The 26,364-nt window shown below is 43.9% G+C and overlaps 1 protein-coding gene across 1 annotated transcript; it reads right to left on the reverse strand.

Moving 5' to 3' along the window:
* Window positions 1-834: 834 nt before the first annotated feature.
* On the reverse strand, window positions 835-8,370 carry LOC144767126 (securin-like). The gene is made up of 6 exons (XM_078650725.1): window positions 8,243-8,370; window positions 4,149-4,269; window positions 3,484-3,656; window positions 1,755-1,821; window positions 1,442-1,594; window positions 835-981 (listed from the first exon to the last, which is right to left on the reverse strand). The coding sequence occupies exons 2-6, from the start codon at window positions 4,237-4,239 to the stop codon at window positions 908-910; spliced, it is 558 nt and encodes a 185-aa protein (XP_078506851.1). The 5' UTR covers window positions 4,240-4,269; window positions 8,243-8,370; the 3' UTR covers window positions 835-907.
* Window positions 8,371-26,364: the final 17,994 nt, after the last annotated feature.

Below are 26,364 nucleotides of genomic sequence, written 5' to 3' on the forward strand. Positions count from 1 at the left end.
AGTAAGCCAGTAGACCTGCGAGAGTCATATCGGAACCACAGATACTCATAGCACCTAGTCTATCAGAAGTCTTGCTGCATTGCATATAGCACACATTCATACTAATTATCTTTATCTAAAGCTATAGATCTCAGGAGGCGTTCCCAACAAAAAGAGCAAATGGGCCATCCTGGAAAATCCAACATTTTAGATTGCAAAGGCTTTCTGAAAACACATGCCAAGCATTTGGAGCATGCTGACCGAGATTAACTCAAAGCACCCCACCCCATTTTACGTATTCATGCAAGATTGCGAAGGCACACTATGCTTTGTGTTCTAAATACAAGAAAAAAAAACCTCACCACTTCCATATCAATGCTAGACGTATTAATGCGACAAATAGCCAACAGGTGTTGTGTATATTCAATGTGAGGCAGGAAAAGCGGATACTACCACAGTACATGGAAATAAGGTGCAAGTAAGTTTGTTGCCTGTGGTTCTACAAGTGAGCTGCATTACAAATAATCCCACTTTCTAGTTCATCCAGTGCTCTATTTGAATTGTGTGGGCCTCAATTCTGGCATCACTGTCCTCCTAGACAGATGAAACAGTCACTATTATTTTCTTCTGATAATCAATCCACAAAGTTCCATACTACACCACAATTATAGTACTAATCCTCATCCCCACTGAGTATATCTTCAGGTCTACTCATAGCTTGCTTCTCATTGAGGATATACCCCCACAGATCTACAGTTCAACCTTGTATGCGGCAATTATCTGCCAACTTATGTTGGAAAGTAATGAATGAGTAGTTTAGATGCTAAACGCCATTCCATACAAATAATGTAGCAAGTGACAAAACCTTTATTAAAAACATACAGTAAAAGTGCATAAACAGTCCCATTAAGTCTAAGTTGGTTTCATTTTAATAGCCCAGCAACGGCGGCAAGTCAACAGTCGTTTCAGCCAGCGAATACAAGAACGGTAAGTGCAGGATATCTGTAAGATTGAGCAGAAAGAGCAATTTAGTTTTCAGAAGCTTTGCAGAATCCATGGGCATAAAACATTGTCATTCCAATCACCTGAAGACACTTCAAGACCCCTACAATGCTTTATGCCATGCCTGCAACTCTGCATGGTATTGAAATAAGATTAAGTGTGGCATACAGGATACGTAGTTTGCGACAGCGTGCAGAACCTGAAAAAACATAAAGGCTTTTGCAGTACAAGACAAAAAAGGATTCCAATACCAAAGGTTCAGTGTGTAAGATCCCTATGCAGAGATAGTCCGTGCATTAACCTTAAATGACAGCAGCAGAATACATTTTACTTGACACATTAGCAATTACCAGCTGGTCAAGGGGAATAGGGAATTTTTAATTAGTGGGCAAGAAGTTAACAAAAGCAGCTTAAGGTGCATTTGAAATGGCGAAAAGGGGGCTCTTGTAATATTACCAACCTGACTCCCATGTGAATGAAGAGGGTTTCAGAGGAGATGGCATCAGGTTCACATGTCGATCAAACCTTTCCATTTCCATTGTCTGGAGCGATACACCAGCCAAGCACAAGTGACTCAGTCGGTGCTCTTCTGGAACATCAAAACACTCAAAATCTACGGCAATATACAGAGATGACAAGTTAATATAAGCTGTGGAGACACAGGCCTACTTGTGTTCAGCTGCTTTCAACTGGCTACTACTCCCATTACCGATTACAGTGACTCAAACCACTCTTTCATGTGAATCTACTCTGCGCCAGAAGTACATGCTTACCAAGTGGATTATAGGGAATACATTTCTCAATTTCTGGATATTCCACATCAGAATGTTTTCTTCCATTCTGTGGAAAAAAAAAAAAGTTTAAACTTTGAACAAGCAATCTATCATTTGTCCCTGAAGTGGCAAACCTCACGAGACGGTACATCCATATTTCAACAGCAATCACAGTTTAGTGCTAGATAGTTAGCACATTTTTACACAAACTCGTTCAAATGAAGCCTGGGGAAATATGGTAGCAAAAGCTCCCATATGTTCATGACTCCCAATCAAGTTTTGCATTCTACACTCTACAATCACTTAAGTAAACATTGAGTTTAAGTAAAATCACACTGGTAAAAAACAAACAAACAAACTCTACACTACAGATACGGAAGTTTCTCCTTTGTTGCAATGCACCCCAACGCCCTTATTTACTGCCAATTAGAAAGTGGTAGCACAGGGATGGATCCAGTCAGACAGCAGCAAACCAACATAAATATTGGTTGTATCTGGTATCCACTTTTTACAAGGGCCTCGAGGGACATCTACATGTTCTTAACAATTTGGTATTCGTTACTTTCCCCAGTTCTAGAATCTAACTGATTCATCTGGTCGTCGAGGTCTTACAATTGCAAAGTACAGTCAGCACCATCCCCTGTACCTTTTGGTAAAAGGTACCTCACTTTTTGGTATGAGGCTTCACCCATAACATATCTTTTCCCAAGAGCAGAATAAGCATACACCAGATGGCTGAACTGATCTCAGCGCCAGGATACCCTCGGGGTGACAGTCGCGCTTAACAAGCATTAACATACCCATACTTTACCTTGGGTGGCAATTTTTTAGTTCAGTGACTGAAGATAAAAACAGCCACACAGGCCATGAACTAGAGCAGTCCCATCACAGCAAAACCATTGACTGGCTAGAGAAAAGGCATTGTAGTAAAGCAGAGAATAGGGGGCTTAAATACATAGGCTTCCCACAAAGCAAAAGCAACAGGGCCCCACCTCCTTAACCCCCCCCCCACTAAAAAAACAACCTCACAAAACAAGCACCTCAATACAAATTGAACGTCAAATCTGCTCTGTAAGTTGAAGGTGCTAGCAAGCACTAATTGGGCTTTTGTAGATCGTTTGAGACGCCTTATTTTACTAGCAAAGTAAGGGTCCACTTTCAGAAGTGTGACCAGAGTGCATGGATCTTGGCATACCCAAGTTTAACTCACTATTAAAGTGGTCCTTTGCTATCCCAGGAGAGCACAGGACCCATGTGAAGCAACTTGGCTATCCAAAAGTAATGCTCCTGTGCAGGTAGTCTTGGGGCAAGAGTAGTAAATGTGAAAGCCCAGTAATCACAGATTGTGTTAGTACTAAATAACACAACCTCAATGTGCCCCTTTTCTAGCAGATATGACGATCAGTCCATATCACACGCACACTCGAAATGATTATTAGAGTACTCCAGAAAACAAGGCAGAGTAGTGAACTGCATATTGTACAACAGTCCACAGTCTGGAGACCGTTTGCTTTTTATGACCCGAGTGTATACATAAGTTGAGTGTTGGAATAACTGCATAAGTGAACAAATAAGTGACGTTGGGTCCGACTTGACCCACCTTTAGTTACATATCCAATCCACCAAACTTCAAGGCTAGCAAACGTAGCAGCAGTAAGTGGGCCTGTATCAAGTTGAAAGTCTCACAAGTATGTAGATTAAAGCACAGTAGGGAGGGATTCTGAAATACCTTCGCAGAAGGCTGTTGTAACCTTGGCTTCGCCATTTTTGTTTGTGTGCCAACAGGAGCTTTGCCAATGTTGATAGTGATGTCAGCGAGACCTTGCCTGGCTACTGGAGAAGCCTTTAGTACCTTGCCAAGTCGTAGTCCCTGCATCTGAGGTCGCTCAGATAACACCTTTGCTAAGAGAAAAGCAAGTTACATTTTGAGTTCAACACCATAAATTGTCATTCAATCTGATACAGAAGGGTAACATCCCTACCTAGGGGCAAATAAAAGTCCTCCACAATACCAAACAGTATTCTTAACATCTGAAAGTGGGAGCTAGATGAGGTTTAACATAGCTCTATGATGCATGCAATTATAACTCAGTCTAGCAGCAACATTTACAGTAGTGCCAGCATAATACAAATGGCCTACAGAAGGGAGTGCAGCACAGCTATCCATCTCAGACTGGTCTGAATGGGAATTTAACTTTGAGGCGAACAAAAATTACCACAGTCTTGGAACCACGTGCACCCTCACAGTGCAAACTGCACAATATTACTCTTGCTGTCCCAGAAAATAAAAGTTGGTAGTCACCTTGTGTGCTGTAATACCTACAGTTGTGTACTCCTCAAGGAAGTAGAAACGGTTTCATTTCAGTGAACCAACTAAATTGACACAAAGCTTACTGGATGCAGATGGCAACCTCACACGATCCTTCGAACCACCATTTGTACTAGGAAAGACATTCTCTTGGTCCACGTAGATCAGAGTAGCCATCTATCTTGGTTTAGAACAAAAATACAAGTCCTGCAAAAGAAACAGAATGGTCACTGGACAGGTTTTGTACCCATTTATTGCTGGAGACTGAACAAGAAGAACGGTTAGTGGAGAACAGTAAGAAAGTCAAACTGTACAACAAAAAAACAAAATTAGTGTAAAATTGCACACAAAACTTTACCAGAATGACAGAATTACAAAAGGAAGGGAATCTGAGATATGCATTGTTAAAAGTTTTAGGTAGAAATGGCGCAAAAAAAAAAAAAAGAAAAAAAAAGCAGAAATGACAGACCATGGTCACTGTAGACCAGGATGTAGGTACACAGAGGTTGACTTCAATGGAGTGTGGGTTGGATACTTCAATCAGGTTAGAGATTTTATCTTGTGGCTTGGTCCTTCAAGTCACAAACCACCACACGAGTATGCTTCTAAAGCCCCATGGGACATCTGGTAGGGAGGGGGGGGGGGTGGACAGACTTTCAGGGTTTCAGGCAGGGGCCAACAGCAGGGTCCAGTTGCCACTGTTAAGCTGGGTACTCCCAGAAAAAAAAAAAAAGCCCTCTTGTAGCTTGAACAGGAGGTCATCTGAAAACATGTGTTATGAATTACTGTTTATATGAATATATGTTTTTAATTGCAACACTGATAACTAAATGGTTTTAAATAAAAGGAAATGTCTGATAATTTTATGATTTAGAATCTGATTATTTAGGTCTTAAGGTTTCAGTTAGAGCGCGTGTTTCGAGAAAGGGACTTTCTCTTGTTTGAATAAATATTGATATCAATAGCATCTGTCTACCAAGGGAGATTTTTGCATTTACTAAAAGAAAACAGGGCCAGTCCTTCATGGCTCCTCTCAGGAGACGGACAGCAGTCCCAGTCCCCTTCTGTTCTTTCACAGGTAAAGAAGTGTTCTTAAGTGTGCGCATGGAGATGCCACATTTATTCCTGGTATAAGGTAATGGGTGGTATGACTCCCAGGGACACCCTAACCAACAGAAAAACCTACCAAGGCTAACCCTCTACACTTTGGCCGTTTTGAAGAGGACGTCTTAGGCAACACTGACCTTGGGCTCAGTCTTGGGGTGGGGGAGTGTACTATGATAGTGGCCTTCCACATCAACAGTAAAATACAGTTTGAGGCAGCCACTATCCATAATAAACCCAGAGACAGATGTCGGATAGGACACAGCAGGGTCCTTCATCATACAGACTGGACATATAAAAAAAAATAGAAATCATTGTCTAGGCAACCCGTTCTCTTCCTTTTAAATATAAGCGGCACATCAGACCTGTCAAGGTGGACTTGACACTGAGCTGTCAAAAGTAGGCCCACAGTCTCTCTGCAATTCGGCCAAGCTCAAAGGAGTTCTCTGCCCGTTCAGGTCAGCCTACGGCTTGACCCTGGGAGGCATTTCATACCTATTCAAAGGCTAATGCGAGCTGGTTCAAGATTATGCTAGTTGGCGTTCTGATCTTAAGCGAGATAAAAGATAACTTTAAAAGTACATTTTTTATCAATCTGTCATCAGTTAAATTGCATGTTTAACTACTAAAAATGTGTTTTATTATTTTCTACCTAGTCCCATTCCCGATACCGTATTAGTATTTTAAACATCTGGGGTGCCACAAAAAAAATGCTTTTGGGTACTAGTCATTGTAAGGAAATGTTAAGATAAAATTTCTGCAGGTCCTACTTTTAAATACCATGCATCCCGCCTTGTGGGTGACAAGGCCTACACAGGGGAGTTACTATTATCTAAATAGGAGGTTTTGATCTGTCAAAATTGTTTATTTTGACAGGTCGAAATGCAATTTTAACACTGTTCTATTAAGGCTACAATGGCAGGCCTGAAGAAACGTTTACACGGTCACTGTAGTGGATTGAATAAATGGCAGGACCAATAGAATTATGCAGCAGGGTTGAAAAAATGATGTGGCAATAAAAGGCTAGCGCAGCAACAGGTGTGGCGTTTATAGTGACTTTTGAACCAAAACCAAATTTGTTAAAATCTGCAGCTTATGCAACTGACTATTGATTAGGAGGCAAATCTATAATTCTGCTAAAAATGTCCCGGCCGCAAAATTGCATGATTCCAGGGGCCCGATATAAGGTGCTGCAGTCCAATAGTGACATTTAACTTCTACCCAGAGCACTTTAACATACTAGAAATTATAGGCAAGTCAAATATACCAATTCAACCAGGGTGTAGAGGGGAGCAGAGGCACTTGGCCACTACTTAGCAGGGTTGAGTGCAGAGCTCTAAAGCTAGAAAAAAAATAAGGTTCCTGCAAAAGGCAGGGGCAAAAAATATAACAGCAAGGAACACACAGAAAAGGTGGATTTCCTACAATACTCAACCACTACCAGCCACTCACCCCCTCAGTAAGGCTTCTAAATAGTTACCCTCATAGGGGATACTGAGTTGCCATTACTCTGAATGTACCCCACAAAATAAGGTTTCAGACAACATTTTTGTAATTGCAGAGGCCTTGAAATAGGACATGGGCTCTAGTATAACTTGCTCCATCTTAAGGTGAAAACCCATGTAAGCCAGTAATCGTTTTCACTCATTGAAGTCTCACAGCCCACATGTCTGGCTTTCAAGTAATGGACATATTTCTATACAGCTAGAAGAGCTGTTATTTCAAGAGCTATGCACAGCAACATTGAGAACTAAAATAAAGTAGTTGATGCGGAGCCTGTGAAAATACTAAAAGAGTGTTTAGCTATCCCCATCAGCTTGCTGATCAACTGACAACACAACTTAAAGTCCTGAAGGCACACCACAGACCGGCATGGTAGAAATCTAAAAAGTGGCACTATCATGACAAAGTAGTCACACAAAAAAAAAAAACCTTTTGGCAAAGCCTGGAGGCACCTGCACTTTCTTACATCTTACTTACCACCATCGAGGAAAACCATTGCGCTCATCTCCCATTGTCACTCATACTGCCGCCATCACTTTTTACCTTTACCTACCCAAATAGCCTTGACGTGCCATATGTATTCTACCTATAGACTCTTCTGAAAATAGAGTCGTTTTCATTGTCCGTATGCTTCATCTGCCCATAAATCTTAGAATGTGCATTATTATGACAACTACACATTTACTATGCCCTTGAATCCTATACTGTGCCATTACTGCAGTCACATATACATCGCATTAACCACGACAACTAGTACGCCGAATAAGTAGGTGTTGCTTTTCCTGCATTATCAGTAAAGCAAGCGGACGTCCTGCAGGATTGCATCTGCACTATAGCAAAGCACTGGCAAAGCCATGCCGTCTCACCTTTGGGACACATTGGCTTTGTAAATGCCCCTTTGCAACGCTGTACAGAAAGTATCGCATCACTTTAGGTACTAAAAGTGAGTAGCGGAAGGATAACCCTGTTAGGCTTGAGCTAAAAACGAACTAAATGAAACAAAACAAACGCTCACTCCAGGCCTGTAATCTTAGTTCTTTTAGCTACCCAATGCACCCAGAGAACTCACTCAAGTTGTCCATGGCCCGTCGAAGGACAAAATTCATACCCATTTTCACTTTGTATTTTTGTACAGTGCGTCATAAAAGGTAGAGAAACATCGCATGTGCCAAAATGTTAAATAAAGCGTTTAATGAACTAGTCAACCGAATGTTTAAATCAGGGACTGTTGATACAACCACCAGACCAGACACCTGGTGGCTCTAAATGTTCAATTGATAGAAACACATTTAAGCTGACGGTAGAAAACAATTTACTACACCGGCGGCAGATTAGCCCAGCACCATGTGACTCTGGGCAATAGCTTGCTTCATCTTCCCGACGGCCCCCAGCGCCTAGAGACCCTTACGGGTGATTGTGCGCTTTACAAATGTGGATTATTATTATTATTATTACTTAAACCCAACAAAAACCGCTTCAAACAGCTTTCGAAAGTGTCAAGCCTAACACCACAGAACCTACCAAACTGCTTATAGCGAGAATTAGAAAACAAAACAAATAGAACATTACTCACGTTTTTCAATTGAACCTTACACGTTCAAAACTAAGCATAAAATAGCCAGCACGAGCCCGGGGCATTTAAACGGCACCCCGACTCGCTATTGGTGATTCTTCAACGAATGTTATGTTGCCATTAGTCTGTTTGCACAGACACGCCCACCGCTTGGGAGAGCAAGGATAGAACTACGGGAAGAAGGCAGGGTGTGGTTGCACTTCAATGCGGCTTGATGGAGGTAGCGGGGCCTTTTTTATTGTGAATTAGCCATCTTGAAAATGAGTTGGGTTACAACATACATAGGCGTTTGTTTAGAATATATCACAACAGCTATGGTCAGCGAGAAGCCAGACGATGGAATTGTGAGGTATTTTTGACATGTCTAACTTGTCCGAATTTAAAGAAAATGCACATATTGCAAAAATGACACACTATAAATAGTATTTCATAATCGTTCTTTTTTTGCCAGGGAAATCTTCCCGGCACCGAAAAGGAAAACGCACATCTCTGGGATAATTCCACGAACTAGGTATTCCAATTTCTTCTTTGAATTGTCAATGCGTGTTCTTAAAGGCTGCAAGCTCGCGCCTGATGCCTAGCTAGGGTGACCAACTGGCATAGTTGCAAATTCAGGACTGTGAGTTTAAAAATTCAGGACAAAGGGTCAAAATTCAGGACAGAAGGTCAAAATTCAGGACAGAAATTTCTGACAAAAGGTACGTTTTCAGACACTTCAGAGGAGGTCGTACAATAGTGTAAAAGTAAGTAAATAGACAACCAACATAAGTACATGTCAAAATAAGTTTATATTAACCCCTTCGGTGCTGGTGACGGAACCGCTCCGTCACCAGCGTCGGTTGAGCTGTGCTGGTGACGGAGCGGTTCCGTCATGGCCCGCCCAGCTCGATAGAACGCTCATGCGCGGCACGAATTCCGCGCCTGCGCTGTGCGTTCTATTGAGCGGGGCGGGCCGTGACGGAACCGCTCCGTCACGAGCACAGCTCAACCGACGCTCGTGACGGAGCGGCTCCGTCACGAGCATGCGGCCGCCGTGCGGACGGGAAAATTCGTCAGCACTGCGGCGGAATAGCCGCCGCAGTGAAGCGGTTAAGTTGAGACAATCGTGCACCTCACTGTTTTGGTATGTGCACAGCTTTGAGCAACTGTGCAGGTCTTTTTGTGATATTTCATATGATATTTTGTTTACAATTTGGGGTTCCTTTGAACTCTTGTCCCACACGCACTGTAGGGGATGCAGAGGCCTTTATTACACCCCTTCACCAAAGACTTCCTTCTGCACAGATTCCGTCACTAACTACCTCCCATGGGGCCAGGGCCGGACTGGCTACCGGGCATTTTGACATTCTACAGTGCTGGGGGCTGATTTCGTTGATGGGGACCTGCGTGTGCAAAACGAAATTAGTTTTGCATTTTTTTTTTTTTTTTTTTTACAAGATTTATTATAAGAGAAAACACGGAAATGGAACCGAACTACTAGCTAGTTAGTGTAAGGAAACAAACCAAATCAACCTGCCACTGCTGAAAGCTGTCTTTAATACATCTAAGTTGAAGTTACAAAAGCATGGTGCCATACCTTAAACATTTCATTACTAATAATAATACATCTATCTTTTATACCTTAGAAAAACATTAATAATATTATAATAATACAAATGATAATAATACATCTACCTTTCATACCGTACAAATTACAATCATAAGAATAACATCAACAACATTATTAAAAATAATAATAAATCTACATTTCTGGTAAATGCAAACAAATGCCCACCCCTCCACAGACTATTTAGGCGTCTCCTTATTATACGTTTGACAGAGTGTGCTGCATCACACCCAGCAGTTATTGATGGCATACTTGGATGTAGCCAGCAGAAAAAAAGACAAAGAAAGGGGGTTTGCCAAGATAGCTGCCCCCTATGCAGACCATCCGTTTTGTTTTGTCTTCCTCCTTGAGGTATATAGTAGCTAAGAAAAGTTCGCCTAATCCATAATTTGTCCAAACCGATGTGTGGATCCTTGAGGGATTAGTCAAAAATGGAGAAAGTGGAAATCCCACTTGCAAGTGGAGTTGTGCACAATGTTATCCTGACCCTGATGGTCTCATACTCATTCTGATATCTTTTATGTGAAAAAGACTTATTCACTCTTTGTTGGAAATTTCACATCATTTCTTTTTATTTTCGTCGTCTTTCAAAGTCAATTGAATTACTCCATTCTTTTATAACATGTAAAGGTTTTAACATTTAACTTCTACCCAATGCATTTCGGGTCGAGGTTGACCCTTCCTCGGGGGTAGTTAAATGCCAAGAGTTACGCGCCGTTTCCGCTTAACCAAACGGCGCGTAACTCTTGGCATTTAACTACCCCCGAGGAAGGGTCAACCTCGACCCGAAATGCATTGGGTAGAAGTTAAATGTTAAAACCTTTACATGTTATAAAAGAATGGAGTAATTCAATTGACTTTGAAAGACGACGAAAATAAAAAGAAATTATGTGAAATTTCCAACAAAGAGTGAATAAGTCTTTTTCACATAAAAGATATCAGAATGAGTATGAGACCATCAGGGTCAGGATAACATTGTGCACAACTCCACTTGCAAGTGGGATTTCCACTTTCTCCATTTTTGACTTATGTAGTAACAGTGCTCCTAGACAAAGCACTTAAAAGGAGTGAGTAGCACAAATAAACTTGCGAATTTATGATAAAAAGGAATAATTTTGGAGTGCCAGACGAATCATAACAAAGATCCTTGAGGGATGCCATTGAATCCAGTCATTGCACAGATGGGTGGGTGTCATTGGTCCAAGGAGTACAAAGCTCAGAGGCTCGCGGAGGGCTTCGCGGAGGCGTTTGCTGCAGGACAGGCTGTGCAGACAGACTGCATGAAGGACAAGCCTATAGACACGGTAAGCAGTGGAGGCAAAACCGGTGGGGGCTCGAGTCAGGTTGAAATCGGTAACGCTGACATGATGGGAGCCTTAATGCTGCTTGAGGAAGAGATGAAATCTGCACAGGGGGGGGGGAACCCTAATTCGTGGGGTAGTACCCTCAGCCTTCTAAGCAGAGATGATATGGGGGAAGTTACGGAAAAGATTGAAGGAGGCTCTGTTGAAGGAGATTGTTTTTTTCTCTCAATGAAGATTCTGAGTCCGACCAAACTAGTGTGGGAAATTCAGAGGGGACCTCCGGTTCAGAGTCCAGCACGGATAAAGACACTACTCAGAAGAAGAAGAAATCACTAAAACTAAGTAGGCAGCTTGATGGGGGAATGGAGGGGACCCAAAGACGTTTAGTGTGGGACTATTCTGCAACCTCACAGTCGTACCAGGAGGGTGATAATACTACGGAAATACCACCTGGGGGCCCAGCGCAACAGGTTCCGGTGGACCTCTTGTTTAACACCCTTAAACAAATGCAAACGGAGGCTAGGGCGGAAAGCCGGAGAGCAAGGCAAGCCTCAAAAAAGATTCAGAACACGATGAGAAAAATGAATAAGCTATATGAAGGTTTGGTAGGAAGGGTAACTGAAGTTGAAGAACGAACAGGCAAGCTGGAGGATGACGTTGGGAGCTGGCAGACCTTCAAGACAGATCAGGAAAAACTCTCAGAAGACTTCCAGTGGAAACTGGAAGATTTTGAAAATCGGCAACGACGGAATAACGTCAGACTCTTAGGTGTGGCAGAGGGGACTGAAGGGCAGGATACGAGACGATTTGTGGTGAACTTGTTGCAGGGGGCTTTTCCTGAGTCAGACTGGCAATGGGAGAAAGAGATACAACGGGCGCATAGGTTCCCATTTACTGTGAAGCAGGGGACGAGAAAGGATGGGCAGGGCTCGTTTCCCAGAGCGATCTTAGTGAATGTGGGGAATTTTCTGCTAAGGGAGGAAATTATTGCCAAAGCTAGACCGGATAGTAAGAGAACCTTTGAGGGTGCCACCTTCTTCGCCAGACCTGATTTTTGCCATGTAACGGTGGAGAGAAGGTGGAGGCTCAGGCAGCTGATCCCACCACTACAGTCATTAGGCTCAGAAGCGTACCTCCTTTTCCCCGCTAAACTAAAAGTGATAACGAAAGGGAAAATAAGAATGTTTAACTCAGAGATAAAAGCTCAGCAGTTTCTAGAAGAACTTAAAAGCAGGAAAGGGGGTTAAGATAATTCAAATGTTGGATCGAAATTGGACTGAAATTGGTGTTTATTTTTTACTGGCGAAGAGTGCATAGCTTAGGGGGGTATTTCAGTATGCGGATATGTAGGCTGAGGGGGGATGCGGATATGTAGGCTGAGGGGGGATGCGACTGGCACAATCCATAAGCGGCCACACATAGGTCATTTATGACCTATTTGCCAGTAATGGGGGGAGGGGGGGGGGGGGTTGGGAGGGGAGGATAGGGGGTTAAGGGGGGGTGAGAGTGGGGGGAAAAGGCACAAATATTTGGTATTTATGGTTTGATTCAGCACATTGTTACAGGGTATAGGCTTGGAGTTATACGGTACATAAAAATAGGAGGTTTTTTCATAAGTCCTCTAATGAATTATGATGACCTGTAAAATCGCCTCGATTAATGTCTGTGGACTCAATGAGGTTAACAAGAGATTGAGAGTGGCGGCATTGTTAAAATCTTTAAAGTTGGACTTAGTATTTCTTCAAGAGACCCATATAGAAGGAACAAGGTCATATATATTGGAATAGCTGGGGTTTACAGTTTTAGCAAATACTAGACAAGGGACAAAAACGAGAGGAGTCGCAGTGCTGGGCAAAAATAGAGATGTAGTAGTTAGAAGAAAGAAGGAGGACCAGTGGGGTAGATGGGTGATTCTTGAAATTTGCTTTAAAGGAGAAATTTTAACGTTGGCTACAATATACGGCTCCACTGAGGATGATCCGGATGTCCTGCAATTCCTCGATGTGGAACTGGCTCAATGGCCAGAGCCAATTGTATGCTGTGGGGACCTTAACATCCATGACCCGGATAGCTCTTTCATGCAGTTAGGAGGAAAATATCTGGGGAGGAAAAAGAAAGTATATAGAGCACTTGTAGATATGGTATTTCACAACTCTTTGGTGGACCCATGGGTCAAGTTACATCCACACTTAGATGGCAGCACGTTTTTTTCAGCTCCGCATAAAACCCTGGTCAGGCTAGATTATTTCCTAATCTCTAATTCTTTGACTCAGGGTGCACAAATAGAGAAGCAACCTCGGATCGTATCAGATCATAGCCCTCTGGTACTGATCTTGAGATTGGGCCAGGTACAAAGAAGTAGTACGCAGTGGACGTTTGAAAGAGCCTTATTAAAAGATCCAAGTTATAGGGAATATATGGAGGAGTGGATTAAATGTTTTGGGGAGATCAACAGAGGGTCTGCACCACCAGGTGTGGTGTGGGATGCCTTTAAGGCCGGGATACGGGGCGAGACCATGAGCTTTGTCTTAGCAAGGCAGAAGAAAGAAAGAGTCAAATTGGAGGAAGTAAGGCAGAAGTTGTTAAAAGAGGAAGAAGAAGTGGCCTCAGCTATACTACAAAATCGCTCGATAGAAATACATCTTCTAAGAATCATAGCGTTGAAAGCGGAAGCTATAGAAGGCATTGGCAAGAAAGCAGCAATTAATTATCTAACTAGGAAAGAAAATGCATATGAATTGAGTGAAAGGGTAGGGCACATCCTGGCTGTACGCACTAGGCAAAGATTAGCTACATCAGACCTTAAGGAGATTAAGGATTCATTGGGTAATTTGGTCAGGGAGGCTGACTTAGTTAGAGAAGTATTTAGGAATTATTATACAGTCTTGTATACGCCCGAAGAAGACAGGAGCACTGAGGGTATAGCAAGGTATCTCAGGGAGATTCATCCTCCAACCTTGTCTGTTGAAGAAAGAGATGTTTTAGAAACCTCATTACATTTGGACGAATTTAATGCAGCTCTGAGCAGCTTGCCATCGGGAAAGGCAGCAGGGCCGGACCAGATTCCGGTAGAGTTCTATAAAGTTTTTAAAGGCTCATTGCTGGTTGACATGGTTAATATCATGGTACAGGCACAAAGGGGGCAATCAATTCCGGAGTCATGGGGCGGGGCTGATATTATTGTAATTTTGAAAAAGGGGAAGGTTCCAACAGCCCCGGGGTCATACAGGCCGATTACATTGATGAACGCCGATGTTAAACTTTATTCTAAAATGTTAGCAAAAAGACTGTCGGGGATTATTTTTTTTTTATATATATTTTTTTTATTTAACAGTAAGACAAGAGTAGGCAATACAAACATCAGGTGTTTCGCAATGAAATACAGAATAAGGACCTGGCGGGGGAAATATACAAACAATAATCACTGTAGGAAGTAAAAGGTCCATCCCGGGTATACATAACGGAGACAGGAAATAAGCAATCTGTGAATCAAGCAAAGAAACCCCACCCGCGCGACCTCGTCCACAATGTTACAGGATAATTAAGTCAGCGAAGACACCCGGACAATAAAGGATTTGTGAAGATAAACAACCCATCTCTCGTAGAAGGAAAAGGGAAAACAAAAGGGGGCCATAGAACATAAAAAAGGCAAAATAAAAAACCCCACCCCTAACCCCCCACCCTGCACCCCTGCAATGGCTACGGCCTAACCCCACTAGCAGCGTGCCTGTCGCCCAAGAACTACCCTAAAGGAAGGGAAAAGAGAGAAAGCGGAGGAGGAGAAGCAGACACACTCCCGGTCTCCCATACCCCCCGCCGACAGCGACCACCCGGAGACATAATAAAACCAATATTCAGCAAGTATACAAACCAGTCAAGGGAGGATAAACAACAGCCACCCAATTCCCATCACAATATAGGCACAACCCCGGCATTACGAAAAGCTATTATATCGGAGCCCAGCAATAAAGTTCAGCCCTGGCCAGTACGGTCCGTCAGAAGAGTCGTTGCCACTCGAGCCGCCATTGTGATGGAAAAAGCAAAGCGTCCACTAAAGTTCTTCCCAGCACAAGAGGATCGAAAACAGGATAAAAGTTCACGGCTTGAACCAGGAAAGGTGTCCAAGAACAGAGAGTATCCGAAACCATCGACAAGGAACTCGTAGCCACATGGAAGACCGTCCATAGATGCTTTAGGTGGCAGCAGGGTCAGGCAAAAGACGCTAGCGAGAAGCACGGGCTGGCCAGCCGGTAATAGGGGACCGTCAAGATTCATAAAGTCCGGGTTATGCACAGGGACCTCGACCTCTGAGATGCAATGCACCGCTGGCACCATCTCCAGCTGGGAACCAAACGAGGTATCGTACTCGGGTGCCAGGATACCGTCCACTTTCACCATCAGTGTCCGGAACGCAGCGGCTGTGTGCGAATGGAGCGCCCCAATGGCGGCCACAACGGCCCGTAGCGACGGCGTGCCCTCCGTCCGCTCCATCCCCTCTCAGTAGGAGACAGAGCCGGACTCGAACCCCGGAGGCCGGCTGCTCCGGAGTCACAGGCCACGCAAATCTGATCACAAGTAGTGGGCGCTCCCCGTCGTACAAAACACACCTTCGCCGTAAGAGAGGACCCCAGCCCGTCGACCCCGAAGGGGCAGCAAGGTCTCCGGGCACCGGGCCCCACCACAGCAGTCGGCGTGGCACGATGGCGTGTCCCGGGTGTGGATCGTTCAAAGGATTGTCAGAAAAAGTCAACAATTTAGGCACTCTTCGGGAGACCGGGCTCAGTCCAGGTCTCACGGCCGATGTTGTTCAACTCTGACTCGGGTAGTCTAGAAATCGAGGCCCCGGCTTCCACACGTTGTTAGGCCGAGAAAGGAAACACGACGTATCTTCGTCAGCCGATAAGGTAGAAATCTCGGGATTGCACTTTTGGAAGCTGTAGACCTTCATAAACAAGGAAATCAGGTGTAAGATCAGGATGAAGGACAGGATAATCGAGCTGCTGGCGGAGGTCGGTGGAGCCGGGAGCTTACGCGGCCATCTTGATTCGTAGCATAGCTCCTCCATCTAGTTTTGCATTGTTGATTTCGAGGCACACGCAGGTCTCCATCTACGAAATTAGCCCCCACCGCAGTGACATCAGCCCCCAGCTCTGCAGAATGCCAAAATGCCCGGTAGCCAGTCCGGGCCCTGCATGGTGCCCCTCATCTCTATATCGACCCTCGCTCATGTATGTGTCATTTATTTTACACTGCTGCTCAGCCCAATGTAGGGTGTTGAGCACTTTAGCTCACACACTTATTGTTCAGAGACAATGACTCATAAGTATGTAAATCAAAGTATAGAAAATGCTGCTTAAGACAAGGAAGGCTACAAGGTGTATGAGCCACATGGCATCCATACTGGTAGGTACTATATGCAGGGCCACTGGAATTATGCGGCAGGGAGGGCCAAATTATGCTGCAGGGTTGACTAAATTATTTGGCAAGAAAAAAGAATTTATGCAGCATAAGCTGCACATTTTGTCATAGTATTACCATATTATTTTCTCATTTTTGCACATTTTAACACTTTCTGGTCAAAGGTTGCACCTCATTAATACCTGTATAACACCAAAATATAGTAATATGCAAAGGAAGGTGACCAGTCAACCTTTACATAGGGCCTTTGCAACACATCGCTGCCTTTTTAGTTATTTTTTAACCATTTGAGGAAGAAACTTTTAAAATTAGAATTTTTAGCTATATTCAGCTAATGATGGATTATGTGGCACATGTGGTAAATCCATAATCATGCGGAAACTGTTGAAGCCGCACAATCACATAATTTCAGTGACCCCGAAATACAAACTGTGGGTATAACACATAACCTAATGGTTGGGGTTGTCTTTACAATTATTATACAAATAAATACTTTGCTCTGCATGTTACACTTTGTGCTTTACAAGAGGCGCATTATGCCTCTATGCTTCTTTATGATGAGTCAAAACCGGGATTAGTGAAACCTCAGATCTCTCCAAGAGATACATTAATCATCAGAGTTAAATAGACAATTTTGTTTTGGCCCAAAAATTGCAGGCGCGCAAAGCACTCAGAAGGCTTTGCCTTTCATCCTGACAGATATTTCAAAATGTAGCTAGGTCCTCCAGCATGGCTCCTCCACAAAAGCAGCATGCTGTGCCCTAGAACTATGCAGAGGATGGCACACCACATGCTGTAACTACACAAGGGTCCATTGGAAGGGAGAGGCCAAAACACTAAAATGCCCCCCGCTTTATATGGCACTAAATAAAGGAGCAAAGTGAGCTATCCCGGTCTCTCCTTTTGAAGTCTGTGAAAATTGTTCCCCTGATGAAAATTTGCAAAAGTATGCTTTTTACAGCAGGTAAGAGACGTTTGTCTTTTATTTTTTCCGTCTTTTCATTTTCTTTCTTTCCTTATGTCCTTTCTATCCACCTTTGTTCTCTACTTTCATCTTTACATCCTCCATTTATTTTGCTTTCCATCTTTCTGTCTGTGCATCCTTTCATTTCGTCTCACTCTCTCTATTCTTTAAATTTATATTTCATTTTCTTTTCATATTTCCATATTCCACATTAACATTCATTTTGTGTTCCTTTTTTCCATTTGATCATCTTCTTGTCCTTCCTTCCATTGTTAAATCTAAATCTTTCTCTGTCTTTCCAGCTTTCTTTCATTATTTGCTTTCTATTCTTCCTTTGCTTTCTCACTCCATTAGCCTTGTGCTTCTTTTTGATTTACCAAGAACCAGATACCACACATTATCATTATTTCCCTTTCTGTCGCTGCTTTTGGCTACTTCAGCACCCTCTGACCCCCCTCCCTGCACCCTCCACACACACACACACACACACACACTCAAAGCTGCATCACAGTGATCATTCCTGCTCTTATTTATTTGTTTGTTATTCTGCCCTGTGCTGATCTACGAGTCACAGATAAAAGTTAGGAAGGGCCATGGAACACTGATCTGCACCCCCCCCCATCTCCAGTGCTTCTCCACACCTTTGGCCCATTGTCATTCTTTAGGTGATAATCATCCACATCAGAATGACAATGGGCTTGTACTTAGACTGAGCGAGCGTGGGAAGGGCTGCTGCAACCTCAGAGAAGTGCGAGCTGACTGCCATCCCCAACATTACGGACAAATGGCGTCTGTGAAAGAAATGCTCACTGACAACGGACAAGGGGCCCAAATAATGGGCAGTCTGTGAAATTTACGGACGGTTGGTCTGCATATGCCTAGCTGTGGCTCAGCTCAAAGTCCTCTTTGAGATTCGCGCCCATAACGAACCGAACTTTCTTATAGCTTCGGCCTACCAACCCCCCTTCTGCTACCCACAACAAGGGCCAGAGCTGCCGACTTTGGTGAGGCATGGGATCCTGGGTTCGAGTCTGGTGTCCGCTCTACATCCTGTGATTCTGGACAAATCGCCGAGTCTATCCAATGCACCTTCCTTATGCAGTTGATGTGAAGAGCTACCTTTGGAACGAGTTTTTGCTATAGAAAAATGCACAAACATATAATAGAATAGAATAGGAATAGAAAAAGTTTATTGTTTCAGTTAATTAAAACCATAACAATACATTTTGTAAAATCAGACAATACGAATAAAACTTTTGGTGTTTTCCAACTTTTTGTTTTTCTAAACCATTAAACTTTCCGTTTCAAGTGCGATTATTTTAAAAATAAAGTCATTCTAACATACACAATGTACTATTTTAAAAAGGATAGGAAGCATTTGTTGGTCCATGTGAAGGGTTCCTCCGAATGTTCTAATTTTGTTCTATGTTGTATTCGGGAGTACACTCCACTTCAGAGTTGGCTGACCTGTTTCTTTTTTTGTGAGCAGTGCACAAGGCTACATTTTAGTGCATGTGTATGAGCTAAGAAAAATTTATTAGTTGGCAATTCAATGGAGTGTGAGTTGGGTCTAAGGTCGCCATAATTGCCGATCTACACGTTCTTATGCCTCTGGAGTTCATGGCTTTTTTTAGAAAGATGCCTCGTGCTTGGGATAAGTTTGGACAAATGCAGACAAGATAAATGAAGTCCTCCTTACTACTCCCACATAGTCTGCAGTCTTTGGGCCCGTCATAGACCCAAGTTGGCTGGTCCATGATGGATGGGAATTTACCCAGACGTAGGGCCATTAGCTGTATTTTTCTGTGGACCGGGAACGTAATTGTTAAGTATGGAGCTGGAGTATGTGATTTGTAATTGGATATTACCATCCAAGCATGTTTTCTCGTGCTAAAAGTGGTTTTGTCCGCTAGCAGCGAGTGGAATTTTGCTGATTTGTTAATGGCTTGCTTAAAATCCGGGTAAGGCAGATTAGTTTTCCAGAGTTCTCTTATGCAGGTGTCTGTTAAGGCTTTTTTAAAGAATTGGTTGTATGGGGAATTTGCGTCATTTTCTATTTCGTCCCACAAGGCCTTATTCAGTTCCGAGGCTGCTATGTTTTGTTTCAAGCTATACCAATGCTTCAATCCATCATAGCATTTGTAAAGTGCACTACATACCAGTGAGGGTCTCAAGGCGCTAGGGGGGTGGGGGGTCTGCTACTGTTCGAAGAGCCAGGTCTTGAGGAGTCTCCTGAATGCTTGATGGTTGCATACTTCCTTCCCAGCGTTTCATTTGTTTCTCCAAATTCGAATCTGGTCTGCGCTGGTGAAGCTCCCTGATCAATTTGGAAGACTGATTTGTAGATTGCCATCTGTACTTTGTTAAGCAGGTCCGCATCTTTCCCATAGAGAGCTGTGCTGCCATATGATAGCTAGGTAGCATTTTGGCTTTTATTGTTGCCAGTAGGGTTTGAATGATGGCCCCTTAAGCTTTTTTGATAGGGACCTGAAGGTGAACGATAAAGCGTTTGCTCTCTGGGAGATGTAGGCTTTTTGCTGCTGGTGATTGTTCCGATTGTCAAAGTAAAATCCCAAGTACTTGTAATTAGGCACTGCTTCTTTTTACCTTCCAATTGGATATGTTGGTTAACAGTCCGTCGTCTGGTGATGATCATTGTTTTACTTTTTGTGGTATTCAACTCTGTCAGAGGGTCGAGGACTGCAGTCCTGTAACGGACTTTTCCTCTTCCCTACAGGACTGGACTGGCCCCTTTAATTCCTGCTTCGCCTACGAGGCGGCCTGCCCCGCCTCTATGACGGGGAATCCAGTGCTCCAATCAGGAGCGGTTCGGGAAATAGAAGGGCGGATGAGGAAGACGCCGTCTCGCTGGTGTTCAGGGAGATTACCGCCACGAACGGAGGACGGAGAGTAGCAGAGGAGAACCCGGAGAAGGAGGCTTCCGCGAACGGTGTCCACCGAGACGATCCGGGAATTGCAGCGGCTGCGTCGAAAGAAGGTCCGGAGGAGCCACGATGAACCGGAGGAGCAGGAGGTCACCCCCGAGCGAGGACAGCAGCGAGGAGAGGAGCCGGGGAAGCCAGGAGGCCAACGATATCGCCTATCGCCCAGCCACGCGCAGGAGGACGCTTGGCTACCACAGGTGCGTAACCGCTTGCGTACCTTGCTCAGCTTCAAGCGGGGAGGGACCGGGTAGGAGGGGAGGCGACAGACCGTATGAGGCCTCTGGCTGCACTACACTCTCGGGTCTCTTGAGCATTGGTGATGGTGTCTGTGCAAATCACGAAACGTACTCCCTCACTCCCCCTCCCATATCAAGTGTTTCTAAAAGTGCTGTGTAGTAACAGCCACGTTTGTTTTCTTTTTGTGCTTTTCGGTGGGAGAGCTGGAAGACGGAATCCAGGGAGGAGCCAAGGAGGAGACCAAAGCCCCCAGGACTGTCCCCAGGAGATACACTGTGTGCCCCTTTTTCTTTAATTGAATGGACTGTTGTGCTGTGAATAAACAAACCTTGCCCATATCATAGTCTTGGCTCTGTCCGTCCTTGTACCAAAAGGTTACAATCTCCAAGTTATTATTGGCTATAAATTCCGACAATCCCACAAGTGACCTTTGTAGGCCAATCTTGGTTAGACTCATCAGTATGATGTCATCCGCGTAGGATAAATGGGTTAGAGGTGAAGTGCTGTCAGAAGTGTACCGGAATTCCAAAGGTTCTCCGTGGAAGCAGATGACTTGAAGGGAGGCTCCCAGCTGATATTTCCAAATTCCCCCACCTCCCTGGACCCGGATTTCTCCAAGGCCAGGAACAATGGGGAAAGGGGAAGTGGATAGACAAACAAGAGAGACGGCCACACAGGTGTCTTCTGCCTCTTCTATGCTGCTAGTCACACCTAAAACATTAAGAACATCATTAATACAGTTCCCATAACTACTGACCTTCTTGAATGCTACTCTCCCTCAAGACCAAACTCATACCTTAGGCTTGTGTGGAGTTAGCTGCTCTCTTAGAATGTCCAGAATAGATATCAGCTGCTAGAGAATTTAGTAGCACTCTTAGTACAGTGACTGGTTGACTTTATGAAGAAGATATGGCGGTAAACAGCAGTATTAATTATATGCATACAATTGAATACCCCTATCTACTAAGTTCTATTGTAGTCTGTCACAAGTGCTGGCTGATGAAATGAGAAAACCTTGACAACTACAGTTCCAGAAGTTACTTGACTCCTTGCTATATCAGTAGTACAAAGGACAGTTCTGCTCTGACTCTCTCTTTACTGGAACCTACTCAATAGAATAGACCAATGATGGCTGTTGCTTCTCAATGCTTTAGTCTTTCTCACGGAAGTCTCAAAAGCTGAATCAAATGTCTTTTTATCACAAAGGGAATTCAAAAGGAAACCTCCTACTTGTGGTCTTGGCGAATTTCTGGATACTCTCAGGAATGACGAACCACTGGACTCCCACTTCTTTCTAGAAGCACGAAGATACTCTGACTGGGTTCGAAGAGGAACAGACTCAAACTCAGCTCCAAGCTTCAATGAGGCGAAGTGACGAACTCAAATGCGGAAGAGCCTCAGAACTCGAAATCCGCTATTTGTAACTGAATGAGACAAGACGTCTCAACAAACGGAAAATGAGGTTTCTTGATTACCAATCACCTCGCACTGACAGGAAGTGCTGAAAACTTAAGAAAATGCGGAGGAAAGACGCGCTATAGAAAAGCGCATCCGTCCGCCAGAAAATGACAGTTGAAGTGCGCAGTGCTAGGTACGCGAGCGCACAAAATGGCCGACAGTCAGCTGGCCGCTAGAACGCTGACCTAAAGGGTAGAAAGGCACAACCAGGAACCACCCCGAACCTAAGCAGCCCACTGTTGAGCCAACCGCTGACGCCAACTCCACAAGGATAGAATTGGAGCCAAACCAGGAATCAAAGGACATTTTAGTGTAACAGGATTAGTTAGACCAGATCGGACTCTGACAGTACCCCCCCACTAAAGCCCCCTCTCTAGGCTTCTGCGGATAAGTCTTGTGGAATTCTGCCACCAATCTAGGAGCGTGAACATTGGAACTCGGCTCCCAAGAACGGTCCTCAAGGCCAAAGCCTTTCCAATCAATCAAATGGTACAGTCTGTTCTTTCTCAATTTGGAGTCCAGAATTCTTTTCACCTTGAACTCTTCTGCTGACTCTACTTGTACTGCTGAAGGAGACGACTCACATCTCAGATTTGGTGGGTTTTGCTTGATCAAGGAGACATGAAAGGTTGGATGGATTTTCATTGACTTTGGAAGGGCTATTTTTACACTAACTGGGTTAATCATGCGTTCTACAGGGAATGGACCTACATATCGTGGTTGAAACTTTCGATTACCTACTAATTTCAAGTGACCGGTAGAAATCCAAACCAAATCCCCAGCCTTAAAAATCGGACTCTCCCTCCGTTTCTTATCTGCTTGTTTCTTATATCCAGATTTTGCTTTAGAGAGATTGAGAGAAGCAGACTGATATGTTTTCTGCAGATTCTGAATCACCTCCTCAGCAGCTGGGACCTCTAACTCTTCCTTGCCGACAAACATGTTGGGATGCCTACCAGAGTTTAGAAAGAATGGGGAGAAACCAGTTGCTGAATGTACTGAGTTATTGTAAGCGAACTCCGCTGTGCTTAATAAAGAAGGCCACTCTCCTTCTTGATCCATCAAATACAGACGAAGATACTGCTCCAAATCTTGGTTTACTCTTTCCGTCTGTCCATCTGTCTGATGGAAACTGGTGGACAGACGCGAATCCACTCCCAACCCCTTCAGAAAGGACCTCCAAAATCTAGAAATGAACTGGGAACCCCGGTCCGAAATAACTACCTTAGGAATCCCATGTAACCTGACAATATGCTGAACAAACAAGGAGGCCAATTGTGGAGCCGTAGGTAACGACTTTAAAGGGATAAAGTGACTCATTTTAGAGAATTGATCAACCACCACCCAAATCACTGAGTACCCTTGACTGGAAGGCAAATCCACTATAAAATCCATTGAAATGGTGTGCCAAGGGGACGGTGCCGAAGGCAGAGGCATGAGTAGACCCTGTGGAGTCTGCCTAGAACTTTTTCCCTTTACACACTGCTCACAAGTGGCTACGTGCTGTCTCACCTGAGTTTCCATGCCAGGCCAAAAAAAGGTTCTCTTCACCAATTCCAAAGTCTTAACACCACCCTTGTGTCCTGCCAATGGATGATCATGAAGAAGGCGAATGACTTCTTTCTGCAATTCCTCACTAGGCACGAACATCTTTCCTTGAATGTAAGGCGTCTGATCTCTGACTTCTCGATCCGGACCTTCTTCTAGCCAGTTACGGAATTTTTCCCCTCGAAAATCTTCTCTGATTCGATTTCCCAATTCATCCTCAGCCACAGTTGCAGCGACTTTTTCACGAGGAATGATATATCCTTTAGGAACCTCCTCTACATCACCTTCAAAACTGAGACGAGGCAAGGCGTCAGCCTTTCCATTTGCAGAACCAGGTTTGTAGGTCAAAACAAAATCGAAATCTGCGAAGAAAAGAGACCACCGCAATTGGCGAGGGGTGAGGGTTCGAGCAGATTTTAAAAATTGCAGATTTCGATGGTCTGAAAATACAGTAATCACATGTCTTGCGCCCAGTAAATAGTGTCTCCAGACCTGAAAGGCGTTTTTTACCGCCAACAATTCCTTTTCGGCAATTGAATAATTGACTTCTGCCGGGGACAATTTCCGAGAATGGTATGCCACTGGATGTAACTGGCCAGTCTGCTTATGGCGTTGAGAAAGGATCCCTCCTATGGCTAGATTGGATGCATCAGCTTCGATGAAGAAGGGTTCTTTCAGATCCAGATGTTGAAGAACTGGTGCGGATACAAAAGCTTCCTTTAAAGTTTGAAAGGCGTCTTCAGATTCTTGTCTCCAAACAAATCGCTCATTCTTCTTCAAAAGCCGAGTAATTGGACTCACTTTCTCCGAAAAATTCTGGATGAACCTTCGATAAAAATTGGCAAATCCCAAAAAGCTTTGTATTTCTTTCACGGATCTCGGAGCTGGCCATGATCTAATTGCTTGTAGCTTGGAATCATCCATATAAACTCCATTTGGAGACAAAATAAATCCCAGGAATTCTACTTTTGAAGAATGGAAAACACATTTTTCCAATTTCAAGAACAGATGATGCTCCAGCAAGCGTTCCAAAATAACTCGAACATGACCAACATGCTCCTCCAAACTGTTAGAAAAAATGAGAATATCATCGATGTAGACCACTGCGAAACAGTCCAAAAATTCTCGAAGAACATGATTGACAAAATGCTGAAAGGCAGCTGGGGCGTTGCATAATCCAAATGGCACGACTTGATATTCAAATAACCCCAACCGCGTTCGAAATGCCGTCTTCCATTCCTCTCCCTCTGCCATTCGCACAAAATGATACGCACCTCTAAGATCTAGTTTGGTATAAATGCAAGCATCTTTCACTTGATCTAAAAGTTCAGAAATTAGAGGTAACGGATAGCGATTCTTCTTGGTCACCAGATTCAAGGCCCTATAATCAATACAAGTTCTCAAGGACCCATCCTTCTTCGGAATGAAGAAGAGGGGGGAAGACACTGGTGACTGGGAGGGCCGAATGAAACCACTAGCTAAATTTTGCTCGATGTAATCTTTCAGATGCTGATTCTCGGGTTCCGATAAGGCATATATACGGCTGCAGGGTAAGGTAGCTCCAGGCTCCAGTTCTATTCGGCAGTCATAATCCCTATGAGGCGGTAGCTTTTTGGCTTCTTGTTCATTAAACACCTCAGCGAGGTCTCGATATTCTTGCGGTATCTCTGGAACTTCTACAGCACAAATCATCTGAACTTGCTCTGCCAAACATGATGACAAGGTGGCCTGTACCCCTTCAGCCTGCTCATGAAAGCAATGCTCTCTACAGAAGGTTGAGTTCATTTCCACTGTGCGTTTTGTCCAATCAATTTGTGGATTGTGTTCCGTTAGCCAGGGTAATCCAAGAATCATCTGAAATTGAGGGGCGTCAATTAAATTGAAACTAATATAGCTCCGATGTTCTCCAGGACCAAGTACCAAAATTGCCTCCGTGTCAAAGATGATTGGACCAGAAGATAAATTGGTGCCATCCACTGCTTGAACTGACTCCGGTCTGGGTTTCTTCTCGAATTGAATTCCCAAAGATTTTGCGAACCGGATATCACAGAAATTTCCCGTGGCACCAGAGTCCAACATGATCGCGACCTCCTCCTCTAATTTTTTCCCCAAAAAATCTTACAAGAAATTATCAAGTGCGGTGCTGCCACCTGAAGAGTGTTCGCTAAATGTTGAGGTTTGGGAGTTGACTCAGAAGGAGCTCCCACCAGAGCAACTCCGTCTACTGGTGGAGCCTGTCTTTTACCCATTGCCTTGATTTTGATTTTTTGGTACTGTCTTTTACGAAATGACCTGGCTGACCACAATACATGCAGAGTCTTCCCATTTGACGTTTCTCTCTCTCTTCTTTGGAAAGCGGCCCTCGAACTGTGCCAATTTGCATAGGTTCTTCACCAACGCTCCCTTCGATACTCTTAGCTGGTTCAGATCTCACCCGATCCAATCGAGGCGGAAAGGATTTAAAGTCTTTTCGTTTTTCGCTTCTTCGTTCAGATTGACGCTGATCAATTTGGAGCACTAGATCAATGAGTTCAGACACATCTGTTGGTCTCTTAGGTATTTGTGATAACCCATCTTTTAATTCATCCTTCAGACCCCTATAAAAGATTGCTGCTCTCTTCTCAGATGGCCAGCTCGTTTCC

This window comes from Lissotriton helveticus, chromosome 7, assembly GCF_964261635.1.
Source record: "Lissotriton helveticus chromosome 7, aLisHel1.1, whole genome shotgun sequence".
Lineage (NCBI taxonomy): Eukaryota > Metazoa > Chordata > Amphibia > Caudata > Salamandridae > Lissotriton > Lissotriton helveticus.

What these genes read in the sequence shown, in the direction of transcription:
- LOC144767126 (XM_078650725.1), bottom strand. Translation starts at nt 4,239, where the DNA reads ATGGCTACTCTGATCTACGTGGACCAAGAGAATGTCTTTCCTAGTACA. An exon ending in TACAACAGCCTTCTGCGAAG is followed by an intron (nt 1,822 to 3,483) that starts GTATTTCAGAAT and finishes TTTTTTCCACAG; the next exon opens with AATGGAAGAAAACATTCTGA. An exon ending in TTCATTCACATGGGAGTCAG is followed by an intron (nt 982 to 1,441) that starts GTTGGTAATATT and finishes TCAATCTTACAG; the next exon opens with ATATCCTGCACTTACCGTTC.